Source organism: Eptatretus burgeri, chromosome 16 (genome assembly GCF_056783735.1).
Source record: "Eptatretus burgeri isolate ZD-2024b chromosome 16, Ebu_testis_v1, whole genome shotgun sequence".
Lineage (NCBI taxonomy): Eukaryota > Metazoa > Chordata > Myxini > Myxiniformes > Myxinidae > Eptatretus > Eptatretus burgeri.
In genome coordinates this window covers 24,900,924-24,924,247 of record NC_140976.1, presented here as the reverse complement: position 1 = coordinate 24,924,247, position 23,324 = coordinate 24,900,924, and the positions used below count along the sequence as shown (strand labels likewise).

The window sequence follows — 23,324 nt, the reverse complement described above, 5'->3', positions numbered from 1 at the left end:
AGTATATTTTTCACACAAAAAATTACATGGGTGACACAATAAATGAAAGGTACTTTAACATGGGTCAAAGTTGCCCGTTTCAGTCGTGCTATTTTGATTTTTACCATTTTTAAGGGTGGCTACAGGCCTCATTTTTTCTGCAATGTATCCGGCTTTATTTCTTCTTTAAAATACCATAAAAGTTGCATTAGGAAAAAAATTTCATTGCTTTATCTCAAACAGATGCCAAGAAATGGGTTGCTGAAATTGAAGGATAATTAGGGGGTCGTTTTTCTTCAACCAACCTTAACACGCTCTTGGGGTCATATCTCAAAAACTCCTTGGAATACAGAACTATTTGACATTTTTTCTGTTCAATATTTGTCCAACCCACACAAAAAAAATCATGAAAATCTGAGATGGTCGACCTGGAGGCATTTGTTGATTTGACACGGATTACCCCTATGTATGTATGTATGTATGTATGTTGATGTGTGTGTGTGTGTATATATATATATATATATATATATATATATATATATATATATATATATATATATATATATATATATATATATATATATATATATATATGTATATATATATATATATATATATATATATATATATATATATATATATATATATATATATATATATATATATATATATATACATACAAACATACATACACACATACAAAGTGATTATAATGTAAATGTGTGCATTTTTTCATGTCGGATATCTTTTTTGTTGTCGTTTCAATAGTACCTTGAAGTGTTCGACAGTTACACGAATGTAACTTACGCTCCTCCGCTCTTTGTAACCGAATCCTGCGCTTCACTTTTAACCTGCATGATTTGTAAAAATCCCCTGAGGAGGATCACTACGAAGGTGAGTGACTCATGACTGTTTCAAGTGATTTGATTTGTATGAATAAGCCTGTTTACCTGTGCTGGAGGTATATGGCTCCTGCTGTTGTGGAGAAAAAGTCTCACTCACAGGTAAAGGTGTTTCCTGTTGGTGTTTACATTTGATTCTCACATGTTATTTTGTTTTCCAGGGGATAATGAACCATGTTTGGTTTGAAAAGTTACCTTTGACTCCATGGAAAACTGACCTTAATGCTGAAGCTGCAAACAAAAATGAAAGTGCTACTCCAAATCAAGCTGCTAGTGCTACTCCAAACCAAGCTGCGAGTGCTACTCCAAACCAAGCTGCGAGTGGTACTCCAAACCAAGCTGCGAGTGGTACTCCAAACCAAGCTGCTGGTGGTACTCCAAACCAAGCTGATAGTGGTACTCCAAACCAAGCTGATAGTGGTACTCCAAACCAAGCTGATAGTGGTACTCCAAACCAAGCTGCTCGTGGTACTCCAAGCCAAGCTGCCAGTGCTACTCCAAACCAAGCTGCGAGTGGTACCCCAAACCAAGCTGCGAGTGCTACTCCAAACCAAGCTGTGAGTGGTACTCCAAACCAAGCTGCTAGTGGTACTCCAAACCAAGCTGATAATGGTACTCCAAACCAAGCTGCTCATGGTACTCCAAACCAAGCTGCCAGTGCTACTCCAAACCAAGCTGCGAGTGGTACCCCAAACCAAGCTATGAGTGATACTCCAAACCAAGCTGCGAGTGCTACTCCAAACCAAGCTGCGAGTGGTACTCCAAACCAAGCTGCGAGTGGTACTCCAAACCAAGCTGCGAGTGGTACTCTAAACCAAAGTGCGAGTGGTACTCCAAACCAAAGTGCGAGTGGTACTCCAAACCAAGCTGCTAGTGGTACTCCAAACCAAGGTGCTGGTGGTACTCCAAACCATCTTTTCAATCTCCTCTGTATCTACCTTTCTTTTATGCTTCACAACATGATGAAATACTGAATGTCCTCTACTACATCCTATTTTCATTTGTTTCAGCTTACTCATAGGTCAATGACTCATGCTCGGTCATTGCTCAAATTTCTCCTTTTATTACTCTCCAACAAAAGATCCCGGTCATTTTTACATTTTTATTTCTCATTATAGTCTGGTTTCTACCAGAAACTGTTAATTGACATACATGCCATAGCTCTTGCAGCTAAGGTTTTTTTGTTTGTTTCATGTGTTTGTAACTCCTTAGTTTCCAACTTTTTTATGCAATCTAATCCACCCAACTTTTGTGAAGGCCAACTGCTATGCCTCACTCTCTTTTTCCACCTCACTACAAGCACCCAGCTTTCTGTCTCTTTCTGCTTAATCTCATGCTATACTTGCACATGCCACTCACAATGGCTGCTTAGAGGGCAAGTCATTTTCTTTCTTTTCGCATATCTTCCATTTCATATCCTCTTTGCTTTTTGCTGCCCCTGTTATTGCCATTAGAGCCAGGGTTCATCCCCTCTGTTTCTCCAACATCTGCCAGTTTTCCCCATTATCTCCTTCTTCTCCACTTTGCTATTGTGCAACTCTGCTGTGTACCCTCAAGTTATCATTTCTAAAAGTCAAACGTGTCACATATAAGTAGCTTAGGGGTAACTGCCACTCTTGACCTGGCATGGACAGTTTGTGCTGCACACTAAAATATAGAGGCCTTGACCTTCTAAAATATAGTATAGAGGCCTTGACAAATCTCTTCACCATGACCTTCCCACCCTTACCCATCCCACTACCTGCTTTGACATATGTCCGGCTCCAATTCCTTAACTTCTCATGCTGTCTCTACAGTACCACCCTTCTTCATACATCTACTTTTCCTCCCCACTCTGAGTTCATCTTGCTTAAACATCAACAATTGAGGAGTAGGCAAAAATTGTTGAGACTTTTTAACGATATTTGTGCAAAAACCTCATTATGCTTTTGTCGTTTTCTTTGTTGTTCAATTTTTGGACTTATTTTCTCTTTCGCCCTTTAAGCCGCTGTCACACCTTGACGTTTTAGCCAGCGTATGGCAACGTATCAAAATGTATGTAAAACGCTGGCGTACGCTGAACTATTGATGTTTTTTTTAAATTTTTGGGCATATAATAACGTGTTGGACGTATGCATAACGTATTAGTAACGTACACAGAACGTTTTAATCACATATAGATAACTTATACCAACGAATGCTGAGCGTGTTGTTGGCGTTCACAACCAATGCCCAACGATAGTCTAACTTATGCATAGCGCGCGGAAGCGTATCGCCGACAATCATGTGGCGTAGGCTATTAATAGGTTGCGGCTTGACGATTCAAATCATAACCGCACTAGACATCGAAGTGTGAAGCCGCTGTCACACCTTGACGTTTTAGCCAGCATATGCCGACGTATGAAAAATTTGCCGAACCAAGCTGGCACATGTCGAATACGTTATATGAGTAAGTTTTGTATACGTTAAGAGCACGCTGGCATACGTCGTAGTACGCTGGCATACGTCATTGTATGTCGAGAAATTTTCAGCATGTTGAAAATTTCTCGATGTACTCGACATATGACACACATTCCGCATACGCTGGCATGAGTTGTAGGCACGCTACGCGATCGTTGATACATGTCGACATACGTTACTTGTACGTTACTCATAAGTCGAAACACGTCAAGGTAATGGTTAGCGTCAGTGTTCCAGACTCCCTGTTTTTTTTTTGTTTTTTTTTCTTTGGTATGACGGTTATGATTTAAATCGTTGAGCGGCAGCCTTTTAATTATATTATATTATAACCGCACTAGAAATCGAAGTGTCAACATCACTGTCATACTGAAGAAGAAATTTTTTTTTAAAAAAACAGGGAGTCTGGAACACTGACGCTAACCATTACATTGACGTGTTTCGACTTATGAGTACCTTACAAGTAACGTGTGTCAACGATCGCGTAATGTGCCTACAACACGTTACCCATAGGTTAGAAATAAGTTTCGGGTACGCTAAACATTAAGGCCCGGTCACACCTTGACGTTTTAGCCAGCGATGGCAACGTATTAAAATGTATCTAAAACGCTGGCTTACGTTGAACTTTTGATGTTTTTTTTTAAAGATTCGGACGTATTCATAGCGACTTGGTCTTATGTATAACGCATTGGTAACAGACACCGAACGTTTCGTTGTGTTATAGATAACTTATACCAACGAATGCTGAACCTGTTGTCGGCCTACACAACCGATGCCCAACGATAGTCTAACTTAGGCATAGCGCGTTGCACGCATCGCCGACGATGTCGTGACGTAGCCTATTAAAAGGCTGATGCACAACGATTCGAATCATAACTGCCGTCGAAATGGAAGTGTCAACATCGCGGTCACACCTTGGCGATCTTGCCAGCGTATGCCGACCTAAGAAAAATGTGTCTAAAACGTTGGGGCACGTCAAATACGGTATGAGTAAGTTTGGTATACGTCAATACAACGCTAAAGTACGCTATCATACATCGTAGTAAGTAGAGTACGTCAAGAAATTTTAAACATGTTCAAAATTTTACGACATACTCGGCGTATGACACACGTTCCGCATGCGATGGGGATACGTTTTACACACGGTATGTGGACGCTTACACACGTCCACAAAGGCTACTTATAAGCTACTCATAAGTCGAAACACGTCGCGGTAATGTCTTTTTTACGCGAAACTTATTTCTAACTTATGTTTGACGTGCTTTGAACCAATTCTTTACGTAGTCCCAACACACGTCGACGTATTTAATTCCAATGACGTCTTCCGGTCGACAAAAAAAAAAAAAAATGAACGTGTTTCTAGCTTACAACTGCCATATAAAGACGTGTTCCCAGCGGTTTTGGGAATTGGTATATAAAAATGGTGTTCATAAAAGGGGAACCCAACAGTGTTTTCGAGTCCTTTTTGAGTCGATGTCCATGTCAGCAGTAACAGTACCAGTATCAGTATCAGTATTAGTATTAGTAGTAGTTTGTTCATGTTGGCAGTAGTAGGTGAGTGTGAGGGGGAGGGTGTGGGTTATGATGGATCGTCCTTGCGTTTAACGATTTAACGATTTAAATGATAAACTCAACGATTTAAATGGCTGCATCTCCACTATTGAAAGTAGACGCTTGTGCTCAACAATTGGATTTTTTTTACACTCAACGACTTTTAAACGGTACCACTCAGCTATTTTCATTGTTTACAATGAACGATTTAAATTGCTGTCACTCGCCTTTGTTTTTTGACGCTGGGGTTTGGAAATTTGAAGCGTTTCTTCTGAACGTGTTAAAACGCTCAAACTCGACTATTTTAAATAGACGCTGCCGATGGACAATTGGAATCATAGCCAAGCTAGACATCGAAGTGTGAACATCCTCGTCATGCCGAAGAAAGGTTTGAAGAATGCTGCAAATAAGTGTCCTGGTCGTGGCCGTGGATGCTGACGCAAGGACGATCCATTATACCGACGTCTTTCAGCCTATGAGTAACTTAAAAGTAACGTCTGTCGATGTGTGGCAACGATCGCGTAACGTGCCAACAACACGTTAATCATAGGTTAGAAATAAGTTTCGGGTATGCTAAACATTACCTCGGCGTGTCTCAACTTATGATTAACTTACAAGTAGCATGTGTTGACGTCTGTCAACGATCGCAGACCGTGTATACAACTTGTGGCCAGCGTAGCGGAACGTGTGAGTCATACGCCGGCATACGACGTGAAATTTCAAGCATGAAAAAAATTGAGGACAACCAAAAAGTACAACGTTTAAAGCCAGCGTACAACGACGTATGGCAGTGTTTTTCAGCGTGCTCTCAATGTTATCAAAACTTACCCATAACGTATTCAACGTGTGCTAGCGTTTTAGAAAAAAAATTCAAAAATCGGCATACGTTGGCTAAAACGTCAAGGTGTGACCGGGCCTTTACCTCGACTGTTTCGACTTATGAGTAACTTACAAGTAACGTGTGTCGACGTGTATCAACGATCGCGTAACGTGCCTACAACTTATGGCCAGCATTATGCGGAACGTGTGAGTCATACGTCGGGAAATTTCAAGCATGGAAAATTTGTCTAACAGCTCGGCGAACTACGACGTTTGCCAGCGTACTACGACATATGCCAGCGTTCTACGACGTATGCCAGCGTACTACGATGTATGCCAGCGTGCTCTTAACGTATACAAACTTACCCATAACGTATTCGACGTGCGCTGGCGTTTCAGCCCAATTTTGCACACGTCAGGCATACATTGGCTAAATCGTCAAGGTGTGACAGGGCCTTTAAGACCCATTGGACCCCTTTATACCCTTTAAGACCCCTTTGACAATTTAGACTCTTTTGGGTAAAACCCTCATGACTTTTGAGACACTTTCGACCCATTCAACCTTTACACCCTTTTAAGACCTTTTAAGGCACCTTTGACCCCTTCAGACTTTTTAGAATATTGAAAATAAATTCTCAGAATTAAAAAACCTCATCAAGTGAATATAAGGTTGTGTACCCATATCACCAATTTTATGCGATGATAATAAACATAATGACATACCAAAGCTGGAGAGGACTTGCTGCTAATTTGAACGAATGTTCTCGACACTGTGAAACATGGTCGGTCTATGACAAGCTCACTTAACAAGGTGCAGGTGCAGGTGCACGGTATTACTGGTATACCGGTTTGCCATGATTTGCATGATTAAGAAAAAACGTTTCCAATACTTTTTATAGTTGTACAGTGCCTATCGAAAGTTACACCCTCTTTCAAATTTTTCACCTTTTGTTGCCTTACAGTCTGGAACCAAATTACATTAAATCAGACTTTTTACACCTTTATTTCTACAAATTTTGATAAATATTTTGCATACATAGTACTAGAAACGCTGTTATTATGTATGCTAAATTTACATTACCAGTTTGGTTGGCCTGGCCTTCCTGAAATATTTTCTACTCCCTTTAATAGACCTATCCCAGCCCTTTACTTGCAAGTTACTGCATTTCCTCCTCTGCTCTCTATCCCCTTTTCCTATTCGTTTATTCCCTTGCTCATTTTGTCCAATTCAGGCCCCACTGTCGCACTATCAATTCCTTGTTTTTTACCGTCCTCTCACCTCGCTCTTCTATTCGGCTTCATGGTGTGGAGAAAATAGAAAATAATAATAAATAAAAAATTCTTCAAAGAACAAAATTCGACTTGTGCAGTTGTTTATTATTATTATTATTATTATTATTATTATTATTATTATGATTATTTTTCCTTACAATGTGATGTTATTTCCATTTCCAAAATAATAATTTTGAAATTATTTGAAATAATTTCCATTTTAACGTATACAAACTTAACGTATACAAAACTTACTCATATAACGTATTCGACATGTGCCAGCTTGGTTCGGCAATTATAAGAAATAATTTCCATTTCCAAATGAACCAATGATCATGAACATGTATGAATTAACATTTGACTCATTCAAGTAAAGTTTGGGAGATTTGAATGTAAATTGATGAGGAATTAAAATGGGAATTGCACAAAAACATGAGTAATCAAATCATCACCGAAATTTTGCTGAAATAATTTTTTAAAAAGATAAAATTGTAGAAATAAAACGATTTCTAAAAGACTGTGCTGGGCAAAAATACGATTAATAAATGATTAGACATACATTCTTTCTGAATAATTTTGTTCTTTGTGATGATTTTTCAGTTTAGGCTTATACCTATGAAATTATCACCAATTATTTAAAACTTTTTTGTGTGTGTAGTCGAGGCTTGTTGAAGAACTAGTACATTGAATGGACCAGGATGCAACAGGACAGTGAACGGGAAGGGGGGGGGGGGAGTGTTAGACACAAAAAACCTGCTGTTTTGAAGGTCTGGTGGGAAGAATGAGATTGAAGAGAATTTGGACATTGGTTCGACAGGTGGGAAAAAAGGAGGAACGAATGAGCGTAGGTGAGCAGTGATCCTGGATTTCGGCAGTTTCATTAGAAGGGGGTTGATGGTGGACCATGTGTGCCCCACAGGAACATGGGGGAGATGAAGCGCAGAAAGAACAGTGGGTGCAAGACCAGAAAGAACAGTGGGTGCAAGACCAGAAAGGAGGCGATGGAAAACAGAGAGACCACCGACCTTTATTTGTTTGAGGTAAGCTGCTCGGTCTTAATAAAAAGTAAAGTAAAATATGACGATCGTGAACCGGGAAGAATGGGTGAGTATGATATCATGAGAATGGTTAATGTATGTACATACGCAGCGAAGTGCTGCTCCGGCGCATGCTTCCATACCTGACCTGACCTGACACATGATGATGTACAATGCTGTATTGAGTACGAGTTCCTCATTCGCACCACATTTAGGAAATTCTCACCAACCAACTTTGCAGCGAACCACCTTGCCTCCTTGTCCTAACACCCATCTCGTTGGCCTCACATGCACTTTATTCCCCTCACCGCCCCTCCCCCCCCATAGTGAACCAGGAAGAATGGGTGAGTACGACATCATGTTAGATGGTTAATGTATGTATACACGTGATGACGTACAACGCTATTGTTGTGGTTATGCGAAGCCAGCACTCTGCCTGGGTTATATCATACAACATATCATCATCTACAATGCTTCAACTACATCACCATAACCGTAACAAATGCTTCCACCATCTCACCCCAACCGCTATGAACCCCACAACCACAGTCACACCCCGGATACCCACTACTATCCTTTGAAGATATCAGGGAACCATCGACACTACCTACCATGACAGTTGCTTGTTTTTGGAACATTCTGACATGTAGCTTGAAGCGCAAGTATGTCCTAGCATCCGTTCAACATTGTCTGGATATCTCAAACAGCCATTGTTGAGCTTTTTTCGCTTTTTAGCACTATTGGTGTCATTTCATTTCATCCGTTGGACAAGTGCTCTGATTTAAACAAAAAAAAAACCAACAGTTTTCTGCCATGGGCATGGGGTAGCCCATTTAATAATGAGGGTTTTTTGTGATCGTTCGATAAATTGGAGTGTGACTTTGTCATACAATATCGATGTGTTAGTGTAGCAGCATAGCAAACCTGTTGTGCATTTTGTGATACAAGCACCAAATTTGGCACAAATGTACATTAATATGTTGCGAACATTTTCAGATATTGGGCCACTTGAAATTCTCTCTTTATGTCCGCCATATTGGATTTCAAAATGGCCGCCACTTGAAATCTACATTTGCTATTATCTCTGGACGTAATGCAGCTATTGACTTGATTCTGATATCTAAATGTATGTTTTTGGGGGCAAGGAATCCAATGGTACCATTTTCAACTTCATATTATCTATCACAGTCTGTTATATAATTTTATTTGGAAATTATCTTGGCAAATATTGGATTCAACACAATACTTTGAAAATAATGTCTTTGTTCTGTAAATGTCTTCGGTATAATACTGACATGCTACATGGTCTAGTATTTGAGGCTAGGTGTACTGGTATCTCAGGCTAGGTATATTCCAGTACTGAAGATACGTGTACATAAACAGTGTCATGTTAACAAGTTCAGCATTGCCACAAGTACATGTATGTTGTTGACTCATTGTCATGTGCAGTCCCCTTCACACACACAGAGGGCTGTGCACTGAAGGGCAGCCTTTTTGCACTTGCAGCACCTCACACACCCTTTCTTGCACTTGCAAGAAACCAGCTCAATGCAGCTGTGAGCTGCCTCAGTTAGCATGGTCCAGTAAGGTGTGTACTGTCCTTCTCCAGTCCTAGACCAACCCCAGTTGGTTGGTGGAGGGAGCTCTGGTGCTGGCAGCAGTATCTGATGCCACACATGTCCACCTTGATACACTGCCCTCTTGACATGTTTCTCCAGAGCTGCCTTCGTTGGAGGGATGAGCTGCACATTGTTGTTCCTTGCGAAGAGTTTCCTCCTGGCCTTGTCAATGTCTGTGCATTTGCTGGTTCGATCATACAACAGGATCACGAACCTCTCGATGATGCGCATTGCATCGTCTGGTATGTCACGAGGTGCAGAGGACAGCAGTGGCAGCACCTCAGTGAGTTCTGGCAGTACCGTCCAGACTGCCCACGCAGTCTTCTTGCCATGTCTATGAAAACTAGACACAGTGTCGCATCCAGTGAGAGCGTGGAACATTGGCAGTGCACGAGCCTTCTCTCGTCCCAATCCAGCTGCTATTTTGTGTGCTGCTCGGTATCGGAAACTCTGGCCTGTTCCGAATGCCAGCCACAGTTTGTCTTCTGGTTGCAACTCCTGTGCCAGGGACACTGCCAGCACCACAACATCGGTGTCTACAGTCCGGATGAGTATTGCATGGTGTCCATGCTGGACTGCGTGAGATGCATGCAGCAACATCCGACTGTCAGCTTCTTCATGGTTACATAGGGCGAGTGAGGTCAGATCTGGCAGTAGTGGCTGCTCCATCAAGCACAATACAGGTCGTGACAGGAGTCTCTGTCTTTGCGTCGGAGACTTCTTCCAAGCATGTGAGGAGATCACTCTTGGTACCAGTGCAGAGGCTTCCACCATCAGACAATGCAGGAGGACATGCCTGATTCTCGTGACAAAAGAACTCCTCAAGGTTTCCATCCCTCGTCTGGCAGCCAATGTACAGGCGTGCGAAGAGTTCATGGTCATTCTTGATGGAGGCGAGCTGTTGTTGACCTATGCTCTGGCTTCTTGGAGTAGAAGTTCTGAACACCTTCAGCTTGTTCCGAGGAATGGGTGCGTCCACTGCCTTTGTTCTGTCCAACAGACACTCTCTGGTGAAAGCCTCAAACTGCTCTTGGCCAATCCTCTTGGCATTCATCACGGTCTCCACAGCAGCAGGATCTGCGATCTCCTTTGTGTCCAGTTTGACTACATCCTGACTCTCTTCCTCGAATGGGTTGCCCATCTCCTCTATGACACCGACGAGAGAGCGAACATCTTTCACAAATGAGGCCTGTACACTTGGCGTCTGATCATGATGACATGTGTCTGCTGTTTGCCGTCTCCAGTGTTGGTTCAAGTGTGTTGAAATTCAACAATTTGTACAGCATGGGCAAGATGGACTGCATCACTATCACTGTCCAGCTCGCAGGCTTTGGCAAGAGCAGCACCGACATCTTCTTCAAATGCCATCAGGATGTCTCTCCCCTTGGTGTGTGCCCGCATGTCAGGAAACTGAGCCAATAGTCTCTGTTTCAGTCATGTGGAGTGGACTCTCGTGTTGAGCTGGACTCCTAGCTGTTCCATTCTGGACTGATAGAGCTGGACAAGGTCAGCCAATCTGAATACTGGTGCCGTCTCCTCATCTTGTCTGGTTTCTTGAATGTAGAGGACGAGTTCAGCGAAGACAACTGCCGACATTGCTCGCTCTTGTTTTGTGTCCTGTAATCCTGTTGACTGGGCCTTTCATTTTGAAAATGGTACCATTGGATTCCTTGCCCCCAAAAACATACATTTAGATACCAGAATCAAGTCAATAGCTGCATTACGTCCAGAAATAATAGCAAATGTAGATTTCAAGTGGCGGCCATTTTGAAACCCAATGTGGTGGACATAAAGAGAGAATTTCAAGTGGCCCAATATCTGAAAATGTTCGCAACATATTAATGTACATTTGTGCCAAATTTGGTGCTTGTATCACAAAATGCACAATTCTTTTGAATATTTGGACTAAGCCACCCCACTCTGTTAACATTTGGAATTGTATAAATTTTATTATGATTATTATAATTGAACAGGGAAACAAACATTACATGTATATGTTGGAAAAAATTACACATCCAGATGGGGAATTGAACCTAAGTCCTCATTAGTCTTCAGGTGAACCTTGCCAGTGCTCTGCCATCTGAGCTATCTGGGTCAATTCAGGCCACAATCTGATGGGATGGTGGAAAGATTAATGAAATTTAATTCAACAATTTACACTATTTACCACCACCTATCAGGATGACTGGGATGAACATCTCCCGTATTTGTTAATGGCCAACTGAACTAGTCAACATGGAGCTACAGCATGTAGCCAAGTGCTGCTCACGGATGGACGGGAGCTACAGGCTCCCATCGATTTGGCTGTGCGGTCCGACACACGAGCATCCTGATAGACTGCCGGGGGAGTGTTACACGCTTCACTTGCAGGAAGGTATGGAAAGGGTCTATGGCTTCACACGCCACCAACTCCATCTGGCGGGTGTAAGAATGAAGTGCAGGTACGACCACCAGAGCCAGGCGAATAAGTACCCCCGGGGATGAAGATTTGGTTCTTCAATCCCCAGAGGAGGAAGGGCAGATGCCTGAAGCTCACATCACCTTGGCAGGGCCTGGCGTCATCTCACTACAAATTTGTGATGTGCTAATTAAGATAAAAACAGGCAAAGTGAGATCCCACCCTCAAGGGCCTGTCTCAAAAGTTTGTGAACCACAATCAGTCGTGTGGGGGCCCCGTCATTTGTTCAAAATGTCAAAGGCCTTTGTCAAAGGCAATTGCATGGGATGCACGCCCCTAATGCCACATTTGACTATAGGACAATGCTTTCCTCTTCTTCCTCGTGGTCCCGACTATTGAGGAAAGAATGGAGGAATGTTTGTTGAGAGAGATGTGCTGTGAATGAGGTGCGTGTCTAATTTTTTTTTAGAATTGAAAGATTGAATGAATGGTGCAATGTGGGTGTATGTGGAGCATGTCTACCCCCCAGCTTGGGTGGTAGGGCCAGTTTGCTATGAACCGCAGATGAGGAATTTGGCACTTTGGCTTGGAGCACGGTCCAGCAGAAAGAATCCGTGCTGGGGCCGGTGCACAAGTGGGTCCGGGTAGGTAAGAGCCCCAGTGGATAGGAACTCACCCCCCTCCCCCCTCTGAGCACAAACAAAGGCATTCTGGGCTCAATGGAAAACCCTGGCAATGAGAAATACCATCTTGTATCGCAAATTGTGGAAATTCCCTCTGAGAAAGCTTTCTGACTGGTGATCATTCTAGATATGTTCAAGACCTCCATTTTGGACCAGGTGCACGGGACCAGCTCCGACGGCCATTTGGGCAGAATAAAGACAACATCTTGAGTCCGCCACAGGTTTTATTTGGTCAATATGGGGCACGATGTACAGGAATGGTGTCGATCATGTGACACTTGTGCTGCGCAAAAGGGAATGGCAAGGAGGATTAGGATCCTCCTTCAATTTCACCAGGTGGGGGCTCCCCTTGAGCAGTTGGCTATGGGCATTTTAGGACCCCTTGCTAGGTTAGAAATGGGGTATGAACAATGACAGGCGTAAGCCATGGGTTTCAGGGAAATGTTGGCTAGGGCCGAGACTGCCTAAGGACCGGCCGGCACTGCCACTCTCTTTCATGTAAGCAACTACCGTGAGACCGGCCAGCGTCTCCTACCGACCTGGATTGCTTCACCATGCTTAAACTTATTGCCTTGCCTTACTCCAGACTTTTCAGATATTATAATTTAATAATTTTTACAAAGTCAAGTTTTCAACCTGAGTATCAACTACTCTCAAAAGATTTTAATGCGGGTCTTCAAAAAGAAGATATAATCAGTTTATTTAAACTTCAAAACAAACTAAATGATTACAACTATTTTGTGATACACAGAAATGTAAAAAGAAATCAAAACCTATAACTTGTATTCTTAGTGATAATACGGATGATATACCTTCACCCCAAGATTTGGATAAATCAAAAAAAGAACCTCGTTATCTTTGATGATTGTGTTTATGAGAGAAACCAAACAGTAATGGATAGCTACTGCCCAAGAGGGAGACATTCTTCTTGTAATTGTATTTATCTTAGTCAATCATACTTTCAACTCCCTCGTCGCTCAATAAGAAACAATGCTAATACTTTTTGTGTTTTTCAAGTTAAATTCAATAGATATGAACAATTTTTGGAGAGACAATTGTTCTACATTATGTAGTAAAAAGGAATTTGGGGATTATATGAAACACACGGCTGAAGAATATTAATATATTGTTGTGAAGCAAGATGAGATATTAAGGGATGTATTTTTTATTTTATAAAAAATTACATATATAAATGGCAACTATTGTTATTAATCTTGTGGGTAAATCTGCTTCTGGAAAAACTCATAAATCAAGGTTCTTGAATAGTAAAAATGAAAATATTGTAAGTTAAAAAAAAAAAACACCATGTGATTCGTATTGTATCTCCAACAACCAGAGCAATGCAACCAGTAGTAGAAGGTGAAGATTATTACTGCATTTCAGTGGAGAAACATATGCGATGGAGGAATGAAGGACAAATATTTGAGGAGGTCTCTCTTGGTACAACAAAATATTCACATTGTAAGAGTGAGTTAAAGAAACTAAAATCTGGTGGTCTTGGGATATTAGAAACTAATCCAGAAGGAATGAGGCAAATTATTAAATATCTGAGTGGTAATGGAGTTAAGATTTTATCATTCTGTTTTGTTGTTGATGAAGAAACTCAACGCAAACATATGAAAAGCAGAGATACAAGTATTAGTGAAGAAGAAATTACAACTCGTATTGATGTTAATAAAGAATTTGATGAAATATTTAAAGAAAGGATTTATTTGAACACATCTACTTAAATGATGAAGAAAAGGAAAATTTCCCTGTTGACCTTTACAATTCAGTAAATGATATTTTCCAATAAAAAATGGATGCGAAAGAAAGAGCAAGAAGATTTTAGGAACATCAAGAGTTGGTTTCAAAAGTTGTAAAACAACAGGAAGACATAAAGAAACGCAGACAGAAACTAACGGGTGAAGAAGCATTTGAAACAAAACAAGCGAAATTTCTTTAACCACTTTTAAAAACTTCCCAAGAAAAAATTATAGATGCTTCCACAGTTCCCACAATAGAATATACTCCTAAAAAAACTTCAAATGTTAAAACATTTCAGTCAAATGATGGAGGAAGAATTGAAGAATATAGGAGAATTAGAATATGATGATGAAGGATTATTTCAACAACTGGAAGAGATAAATCAACCCCCTGATTATATTGTGAAGGCTCTTCAAAACAATGAATATTCAGTGAATTCAAAAACCATAGCAGGTCTCATTCCAACAGAACAACCAGCAATATTCCATCTTGTTCAAGAAAAGGGATTGATATTTAATGATGAATTAAAGTTCTTGAATTCTGTTCAACCACCTGTTAAATTAACTCCAAGATTAATGTTTCTTCTTACAAATGATGGAAGACAAGGTTCAACTGTGAGGGATGAATCAAAGTATTTTGATAAAGCATTGGAAATGAAAAATAAGGCTGATAGAGTATATATTGATTTTCTGGACTCTCTTAATTATAGGGTTAGTCTTTCTGGTAAAAGTAGGAAGAATGAGAAGGAGAAACACATTATTCAGGCTTTAAGTAGGCTTGGTTCAGGTGTTAGTTTTCTTCCAAATGACTCATCACAATTAGTTAATAGACTGTTATTGATGTTAGGTAGTAAGAAGGCTGGAAATAATTGTTTTAATGAAGCATCACCCATTTTAGACCAGTTGATGAGCATGAAAATAATTAATAAATGTCAATACAAAGATATTTTATTCCATATTAAATAAGATGAGAAGCACAGTCCTTACTTTTAATTTCACAATTGACCACACATCTTCATTTCCATACCCACTACAACTTGACGCAACAAAAGAATATGAGGCATCTTTATTGTCTATGCCAACTTATAATACCTTGTTTAATATCACAGAGAAAAACGATAAGTTTAGTTATAATCCAGGAAGTGAATACAAAACGATAACAGTTTCACCCGGAGCATATGAGATTTCTCAAATATTTTCCAAAATTGTTCACTTTATGAAAGAACAGGGTGATGAACCAAAAATTCTTGTTATAGATATTCAAAAATATACTTCAAAATCAACAATTAAACTTAAAAATAACTGCAAGGTTGATTTCACAATTGATAATTCATTTAGAGAGTTATTGGGTTTCTCCTCAAAAAAGATTGAAACGAATGGGACGTTTTACAGCGATAATGTCATTCAAATATCCTCAGGCATAAATTTGGTATTGATTCACTGTGATTTGATTGATGGTGCTTATAATGATGGAATAAGAACAAATACAATATTTTCATTCAGTGTATACTCAACCTCAATTGGTTATAAATTCAATATGGAACCAAAAAAATCTGGTTTATCGTCCCGTGTCTGGAAAAACCACATACAGAGTAAATTTTAGGATAACCGACCAAGATAATCGCATGATTTTTTTTAATGGAGAAATTATATCCATCAGAATTCACCTACGTGAAGTTTTCCAATAAAGAAATACGATGGTTATTGTAAGGAAACACGAGTTGGGAAAATATAAAATAATTACAGGGGATGGGATGTTCCTTTCTCCATACTATAAGGGTGAAGGTATGTATCTTGGTGGAGGAGACTATAAACCTAAGAGACAAAGGGGTGTAGGCCATCAATTTAGAAAAAAAGGAGATGGGATAATTTATACTCTAATGGGTATAGGTTCAACTATTCTTAAACATAAAGACATAATCGGTTCAACTGCTTCTGCTGTGGGAAATGTAGTGGGTGCTATAAAGAGTATAAAAGATGCCCAAAAGGAATCCCATAAATTGCAAGCAATAAAATAATTTAAGAAAGGCAAAACTCAGTTGTCTCCCCAAGAATGACAGAAAATAATTCAAATACTTGGGTCAGGGTTTCAAAAGTTTTAACATCTTTTTTCCTAAATAAATACAAGTATGGAAACAATTGATAGTATCTATGATTTGGATGATACCATTGTCATCTCAAACGCTACTAAAAAAGAAGACGACTTCAAGGTAAATGCTATACCTAGAACAGACTGGAATACAAATGGAACAAAAAGTTTTGAAATAAATAATCAACAAACTTCTTTGAATCTAGCCAAAAGTTTCTTGTTGTGTAAATTTACATTCACTAAGGCTGCAAATAACACAAACGCTACATTCATAAATGATTTTTTTCTGGAAAATGTTTGATAGTGTTCGTTTGTATATTGGAACACAAGAAGTTGAAGCAGTTGGTTATGTCTCAGTTACATCTAAAATGATGAAATTTACACTATATTCATTTAGTGATAGAATGGGAAAAGGAAGCTGTCGAAGGTTTTATTCCTGATATGGCAACGGGAACAAACACAGACCCTGGATATAGTCAAAGAAAAGGAATGTATAATGATGATACAAATGCAGGTAATAGTTTTACTGTGGCAGTTCCACGTTAAGGTATATTTGGATTTTGTGATCATGATAAAGTTCTGTATGGTCTTAAAATTAGATTTCAACTGCAAAGGAATGATAATGAAAATAGATTGCTTTTTTGGCATTGCTAATGCTTTTGCTGCTCAGAATAAATTTGTTATTGATGAAATTAGTTGGTATATTAGTGAATATATTCCTAATCTTAAAACAGAAGAGATGTTGAATAGAAGACTTAACTCAAAGAAACTACTCAATGTATCATACCTTGAAAGAAGATGCCAACATGTTAAACTGAACCAAACCACTTGCACGTGGAATTTGGGTGTTCTGGAAGGAAAGCCACGATATCTGTGGCTCATTTTTTAAAAAACAGATGGTGATACTGCTACTGATAAGAATAATGCGTTGAGTGATAATGCTCAGGTGAAACAACTTCGCGTTTCTCTAGATGGAATATTTTATCCATGAGATAGATTGGAAATTAATTGGGAAAAAAATGATTATGCTGAAGCATACAAGGCTTACCAAAAGGTGTGTGAAAGCAATGGAAATAAAGAACCCATTTTCGATATGACAGCATTTATAAGCCTGTATACACTCTATGCGATTGACTTGAGTGCTCAAAAGGAAATCATAAAGTCTAATGGAGTGGATACTTCCCTATACATTGAAAGAGGAGAGAGTGAAGAAGTTGATACCTTTTGTTTGCTTTTGGAAGAAACAGGATTACAGATGAATACAGATAATGGTGTTATGATTAGTCTCACATAATTTTTTGATAAATGAATGAGTAGTAAAGTGCCAACTGGGGTAGATGTTAATCAAATCAATCTTCATAAACTATCATCTTGTATTCAAAATCAAAGGCCTTGTATGATTAACGTTAATACAATTTCGAGAAAAGCAGCAGTAAAAATTGATGTTTTGCTCACAAGAGAACAGGTGAAAATCTTGAACGATACTGGCTCACTTAAAATTAAAATGTCAAAACCAATGTTGAAGAAATATTCAATAAGAGAGACGAGTGGAGGATTTTTTCCCATTTATAATTCCTTTTTTTGCTGGTTTAAGTGCGGCTGGAGCATTGACGGGTGGTATTTCAGCAGCGGTGAAAACTGCCAACGCAAGGAAGGCTCAACTCCAGGCTCAAAAAGAGTTGGAACGACATAACAAAGAGTTGGAGAAACAAATTAGTGGAAGTGGTGTTATAGATTTTAGTATAAACTAACAAATTAGTGGAAATTTGTAGATTTTGCTGAAAAACTTGAAAGCCTACCTGATAAAGCGAGATTGTTGGTTGGAGATATGCTTTTTTCTATTGCACTAGTAGGTGTAAAATTAACGAAAAGGGGTAATAGATTATATCTTTATCATCAATAAATGAGCATTGATGAGTGGTTTACAGAAATTATAAAGAATACAACATCAAATTTAGAACTTGTCAAATATTGTAAGAAATTAAAAATTGACATTGTGGTTGTATGTATGAGAGATGAGTTAACAAACTTGTCTAAAAATACAAAGAATATTATTATGAAGTTAGAAGATAATAATGGAAACGATTCTCATTGGGTTTGTATTGTTGCGAATTCGCGCCCGCCGGCGTGCGATCGGCCACGTAACTCGAATCGCGACACGTCGCCCACCGGACGGACAATTCAGTCGTGACCCTCCTGGAACCACCGCCAGGAGCCAGTCACGGGTGGGGGTTTAACCTCAACACGATCGTGCCAATTGCCCACCCGCGCAGGATATAATAGGGTTGCTCGCCAAATTCGATCTACCTAAGTACCTGCGCGAGTGGTCGACTGGGCGATCGTACCTCACCGCAGGTCGACTTTGTACACGAACCGCTTAAGCGGTTCGTTCCGTGCTGCAGAGATAACCGAGCGGAGTTATCGTCGACCTCGATGGTTAGGATTATTTACCGGGCGTTTTAAACCCACTACGAACCCCTTACGTGATGCAAGATGGAGATTCAATAAAAGGAAGGAGACGAAGCAAAGCGGGAAATAGTTCAACAAGCAATGCACATTTATTTACACACACGGAAGCACGTATTTTACAGTCATACAATCATGCAACAAACGCAAATACAAGGAAAGACTTAACACCGAATAAAAGGGGGCAATTATTTACAACACTTAAACAGTTCTACCTGTTGGACACTGCGCCACAGCATGCATTCAACCCGAAAGAAAAGAAAGCCACCCTCACAGGCAAGGCAGACAGGTCCGTAGACCAAATGTACGTGGATCCTGGAGGATCAGCCAGGTCCACAAGACCCGGAAGGTCTTACCCGCATCCTCGTGACGCGATGGCGGGCAAGCCGCAATGTTCGCGCAGTTGCGCCCCGACTCCGTGCCCCTGGCGTGGTCGGCGAGCTCTCTCCGGCGTGCTCTGCGCGAGCGGTTTAGTTGGCACCACGTTTAGGGTGGGGGAGGAACGCCCCCCCCCCGCACTATCTCAGCGCGGATGGGGGGGGGGAATTGCTGATGCTCAGGGAGAGGGGAATGGCTGGCTGGTTTGGACCCCGCAACGAGATGAGCGACCCCCACACCGCAACCTCGTTGCCGACCTCCGTCTCCACTTGACTCGACTTGAACTTGACCAGCTGCCTGCAACTGAACTCAACTGCAACTCAACTGAACTCAAAACCCAACTCAACCCAGCTCAACTGATCTTAAAACCCAACTCAACCCAGCTCAACTGATCTCAAAACCCAACTCAACCCCTGAGTCGCCTTATGCTCGCGTCTTTATAGGCCTCGGGAGGCCCCTATATGCAAATATTCGGATCAAAATGCGATTGGAGGCGGGGCCACGCCACCCTCTGTTCAGCCATTGGTGCGGCAAAAAGGGGCGTGAGCCTTTTCTGATCCGAATTCCTCCCTCGGAAAGGCTGCCATTCACGCTCACGGCTTGATGCGTTTGTCACCAATCGCCGAACGGGCCCTAGACAGCCCGACGTTCAGTGTTCACAGGTGGTGCGGTTGCTAGTTGTGCAGGAGAAAGGCGAAGGTGGTGGAGTTGTTCGGGGGCGTTGTTGAGCGTCGTTAGAGAATGGCGGGTGAGGCGATGCTTGCGGGGTTGGGTTGTGGAGGTGAAGATAGTGGCGGTTTGGGTGGAGTTGTTTGGGGGCGTTGTTGATGGTGGCGATTTGGTTGTTGGAGTGGTGTTTGAGTTGTTGGCAGCTTAATGGTCAAAAATAACAATAGTGAAAGAAAAATGGCTAACTCAAAGCGTCGCAGCCCAGATGAATCACACATATTCCCTCTACACAACGGGTTTGGGCTAACTACACATGAACTTACCGATATATCTCACCTGAGGACTCTTTATGGTGTAATGCGAATTTCCACAACCGTAACAGTATTTATAATAATCCGGTTAAATATTATTTTGATAGTTATGGTCTTCCACCACCTGGTGAAGTAATAAAATTCTTTCAGAATGGTGTTTATCAAACATTTCAAGTCCAATAATTAAATTCCAAGTGTTGTGGTCAATTATGTCTATATGTGTTATTTCAACTCAACAAAATAAAAAAATTTATGATATTATTTTTACTCAAATATAAATGACATGTTGGAAAAGATGGTTCTATCGTTGGTGTATCCCAAGAACTGGACATTGATTTATCAAATTATTACACAAAGGCACAGGCTGAACTACAGAAATATAGAAGAGCAAAAAATATTAACATGAAAATTGCTTATAAATTAATAAATTAGCCAAGTCCGACTGATGCGAATGACTTGGTGAGATTAAATGATTTATCACAATATATATCCTTAGATAAAACAGCACGTTTTGTTAAACAAGTAGAATTTACAACCACAACTCCTGGTTCAACAAACCATACACCTTTTCTTATTAAATTCAATTATCTGCTTAGTATTGAATTTTATAAAGAAGGAAGTATAGTTAATATGAGAATAGAGAAATGGAGGTATAATATGTGTGATTTAGGATATAATTGGTCTTTTTCATTCAACCTAGAAGACCTGCACGATTTTAATCAGTCTCGTAACGAAGAATATTACCTCTTGGTAAGAATCAGGAAATATGTGGAACCACAATTAGCAAACAACAAATACACGATTTCGGGGACTAGGAAATTCTATGATGGTGAAGCAATAGTTTATATAACAAAGAAGGAAGTAAATTGGATAATTATACAAAGCCGAGGAATACAAACTGATTTGACAACAGGAAGATGGGGTGGTATTACATGTCATCATATTAATCGATCATATATTTTTGATACATAAATGACAACAGGAAGGCTTCAAGAAAATTATAATTTTTGCATTCCAGGATACCTACAAGAAAAGGGTGTTAGATTTTACATTCCTTATGAACTGGAACATACACGGGCATTTTTCAATTAAGAACTGGCCTTATACTGATATTAAAAAACCCACAAATAGAGATTTGATTAAAATTTTAAATAAAAATGAACTTCTAAAGGTGATGAAAAATAAAACTCTTTTAGAAATCATCAACAAATCTTATTGATTTCCTATTATGAGAAAAATAATTGTGAATACAAGAGTATCACAGAATCCAGATGAATATATGTATGATATTCTATGGGGTGAAAGTGGTTCAAGGATAGTAAGGGATGAGGAAGGAGTTAAAGAAACTGAGGCAAGAGAGAAGGAGAGGGAGAAAAAAGAGAAAGAGGAGAGAGAAGGAGGAGAGGAAGAAGAGGGAGAAGGAGGAGAGGGAGAGAGAGAGAAAAAAAGAGAAAAGAGAGAGAGAGAGAATGAATAAATATAAAAATATGGAAACCAGTGAGATTTTAAAAAGATTGGAGGTATTACAGAAAATAAATCAATCTCAACGCACTGAGGAGGAAAACAAAGAATTGATGTCTTGTAAAAATATCTGTGTCAAGAGTATCAACATCGATTTCAGGGAGAATATTTAAACGAGAAAGTGGAGATAAAGAAGAGAAAGAAGGAAAAGATTTTATTATTGATGATGTTGGTGTAATTGACTTTGATTAAAGTTTTACATTTTTTTCTTAAATAAATGGAGGAGAGAGTGAAGACATTTCTAAGGATTCTTTATGTTTTAAAAATGAAGATTCAAATGTGCATGTTGGAAACTAAAAAGGTTTTCGCACCCTGTAGGAATTTTTCACATAAATAAATGAGTTATTGTCTTGAATATAAAAAGAAAACCAAGAGTAAAAATATGTCATATGTTAAAAGTAAAAATAATAGGGTAATACAAAAAGGCACATGTTCGGTGTGTGACTCTAAAAAGAGTAAATTAATCACCAAACACAAACGAGGGGGAGATATCCAAAAGTTTTTATGAGGAAGTAAATTTACAACAACTGGAATACCAGGGGAATTTAATCTACCAGGGTATTCTTTCTGTGGTCCAGGAACAAACTTGAATAAAAGATTACATGAGGCTGACAATCCTAAACCGTGGAGCAAACCTATCAATAGGGTTGATGAAGTGTGCATGAGACACGATATTGATTATGGAAATAGCACGACATTGGAATAAAAACACGAAGCGGATCGAGAAATGTTGTATAATTTATCTTTAATACAAAATCCAACCTTAAGAGAAAAAGTTGATAGGTTCATCGTGAAGAAGATGATCAGTGCTAAATTGAAACTTGGGCTTGGACATTCAAAAAACTTATGGGCTCTCATGATGTCATTAAGATTGAAGAGCAATTAGCTGATGAATTACATAAACCAATAATCACAAAGTTTAATAGAAGGAAGATTTATTCCAAGGAAGTTGATTATATCTGGTCCGCTGATTTGATTGAACTCAATATGATAAGGGTTACAAGTATGCTTTAACCGTTATTGATTTGAGGAGTAGATATGCATGGGTTGTCCCTTTGAAAAACAAAACAGGTAATACTCTTATGTTAGCCTTTCAACAGATATTTAATAAAAGCAAGAGAAAACCCCAAAAAAATTGGACTGATGAGGGTGCAGAGTTCTACAACAAAACTTTATGAATTTTCTTTAAAATAACAGGATTACATTATACAGCACCTTTAATGAAGGAAAAGTGGTTGTTATTGAGTGATTCAATCGCACTTTAAAAGAGAGACTATATAAAAAGTTCACTCAACTCGGTTCTCAACAATGGTTATCTATAATTCAGGACATTGTAGATGAGTACAACGACACGATTCACATCTCAACGAAAACTAAGTCATCAGAAACATTTACAAAATTAGAATATGAAAAAGAGATTAAACACATAAAAGCCTAAGTTCAAAGTTG

General features: G+C 39.5%; 1 protein-coding gene across 1 annotated transcript in view; it reads left to right on the top strand.

The window, feature by feature from the left end:
• Window positions 1-23,324, top strand: part of LOC147010726 (uncharacterized) — a 124,782-nt gene that overhangs the window by 94,227 nt on the left and 7,231 nt on the right. The window contains exons 22-24 of the mRNA XM_085859013.1: window positions 748-873; window positions 1,043-1,772; window positions 7,879-7,999. Coding sequence (XP_085715139.1) covers window positions 748-873; window positions 1,043-1,772; window positions 7,879-7,895 — 873 coding nt within the window. The 3' untranslated portion in view covers window positions 7,896-7,999. The remainder of the gene's footprint in view (window positions 1-747; window positions 874-1,042; window positions 1,773-7,878; window positions 8,000-23,324) is intronic.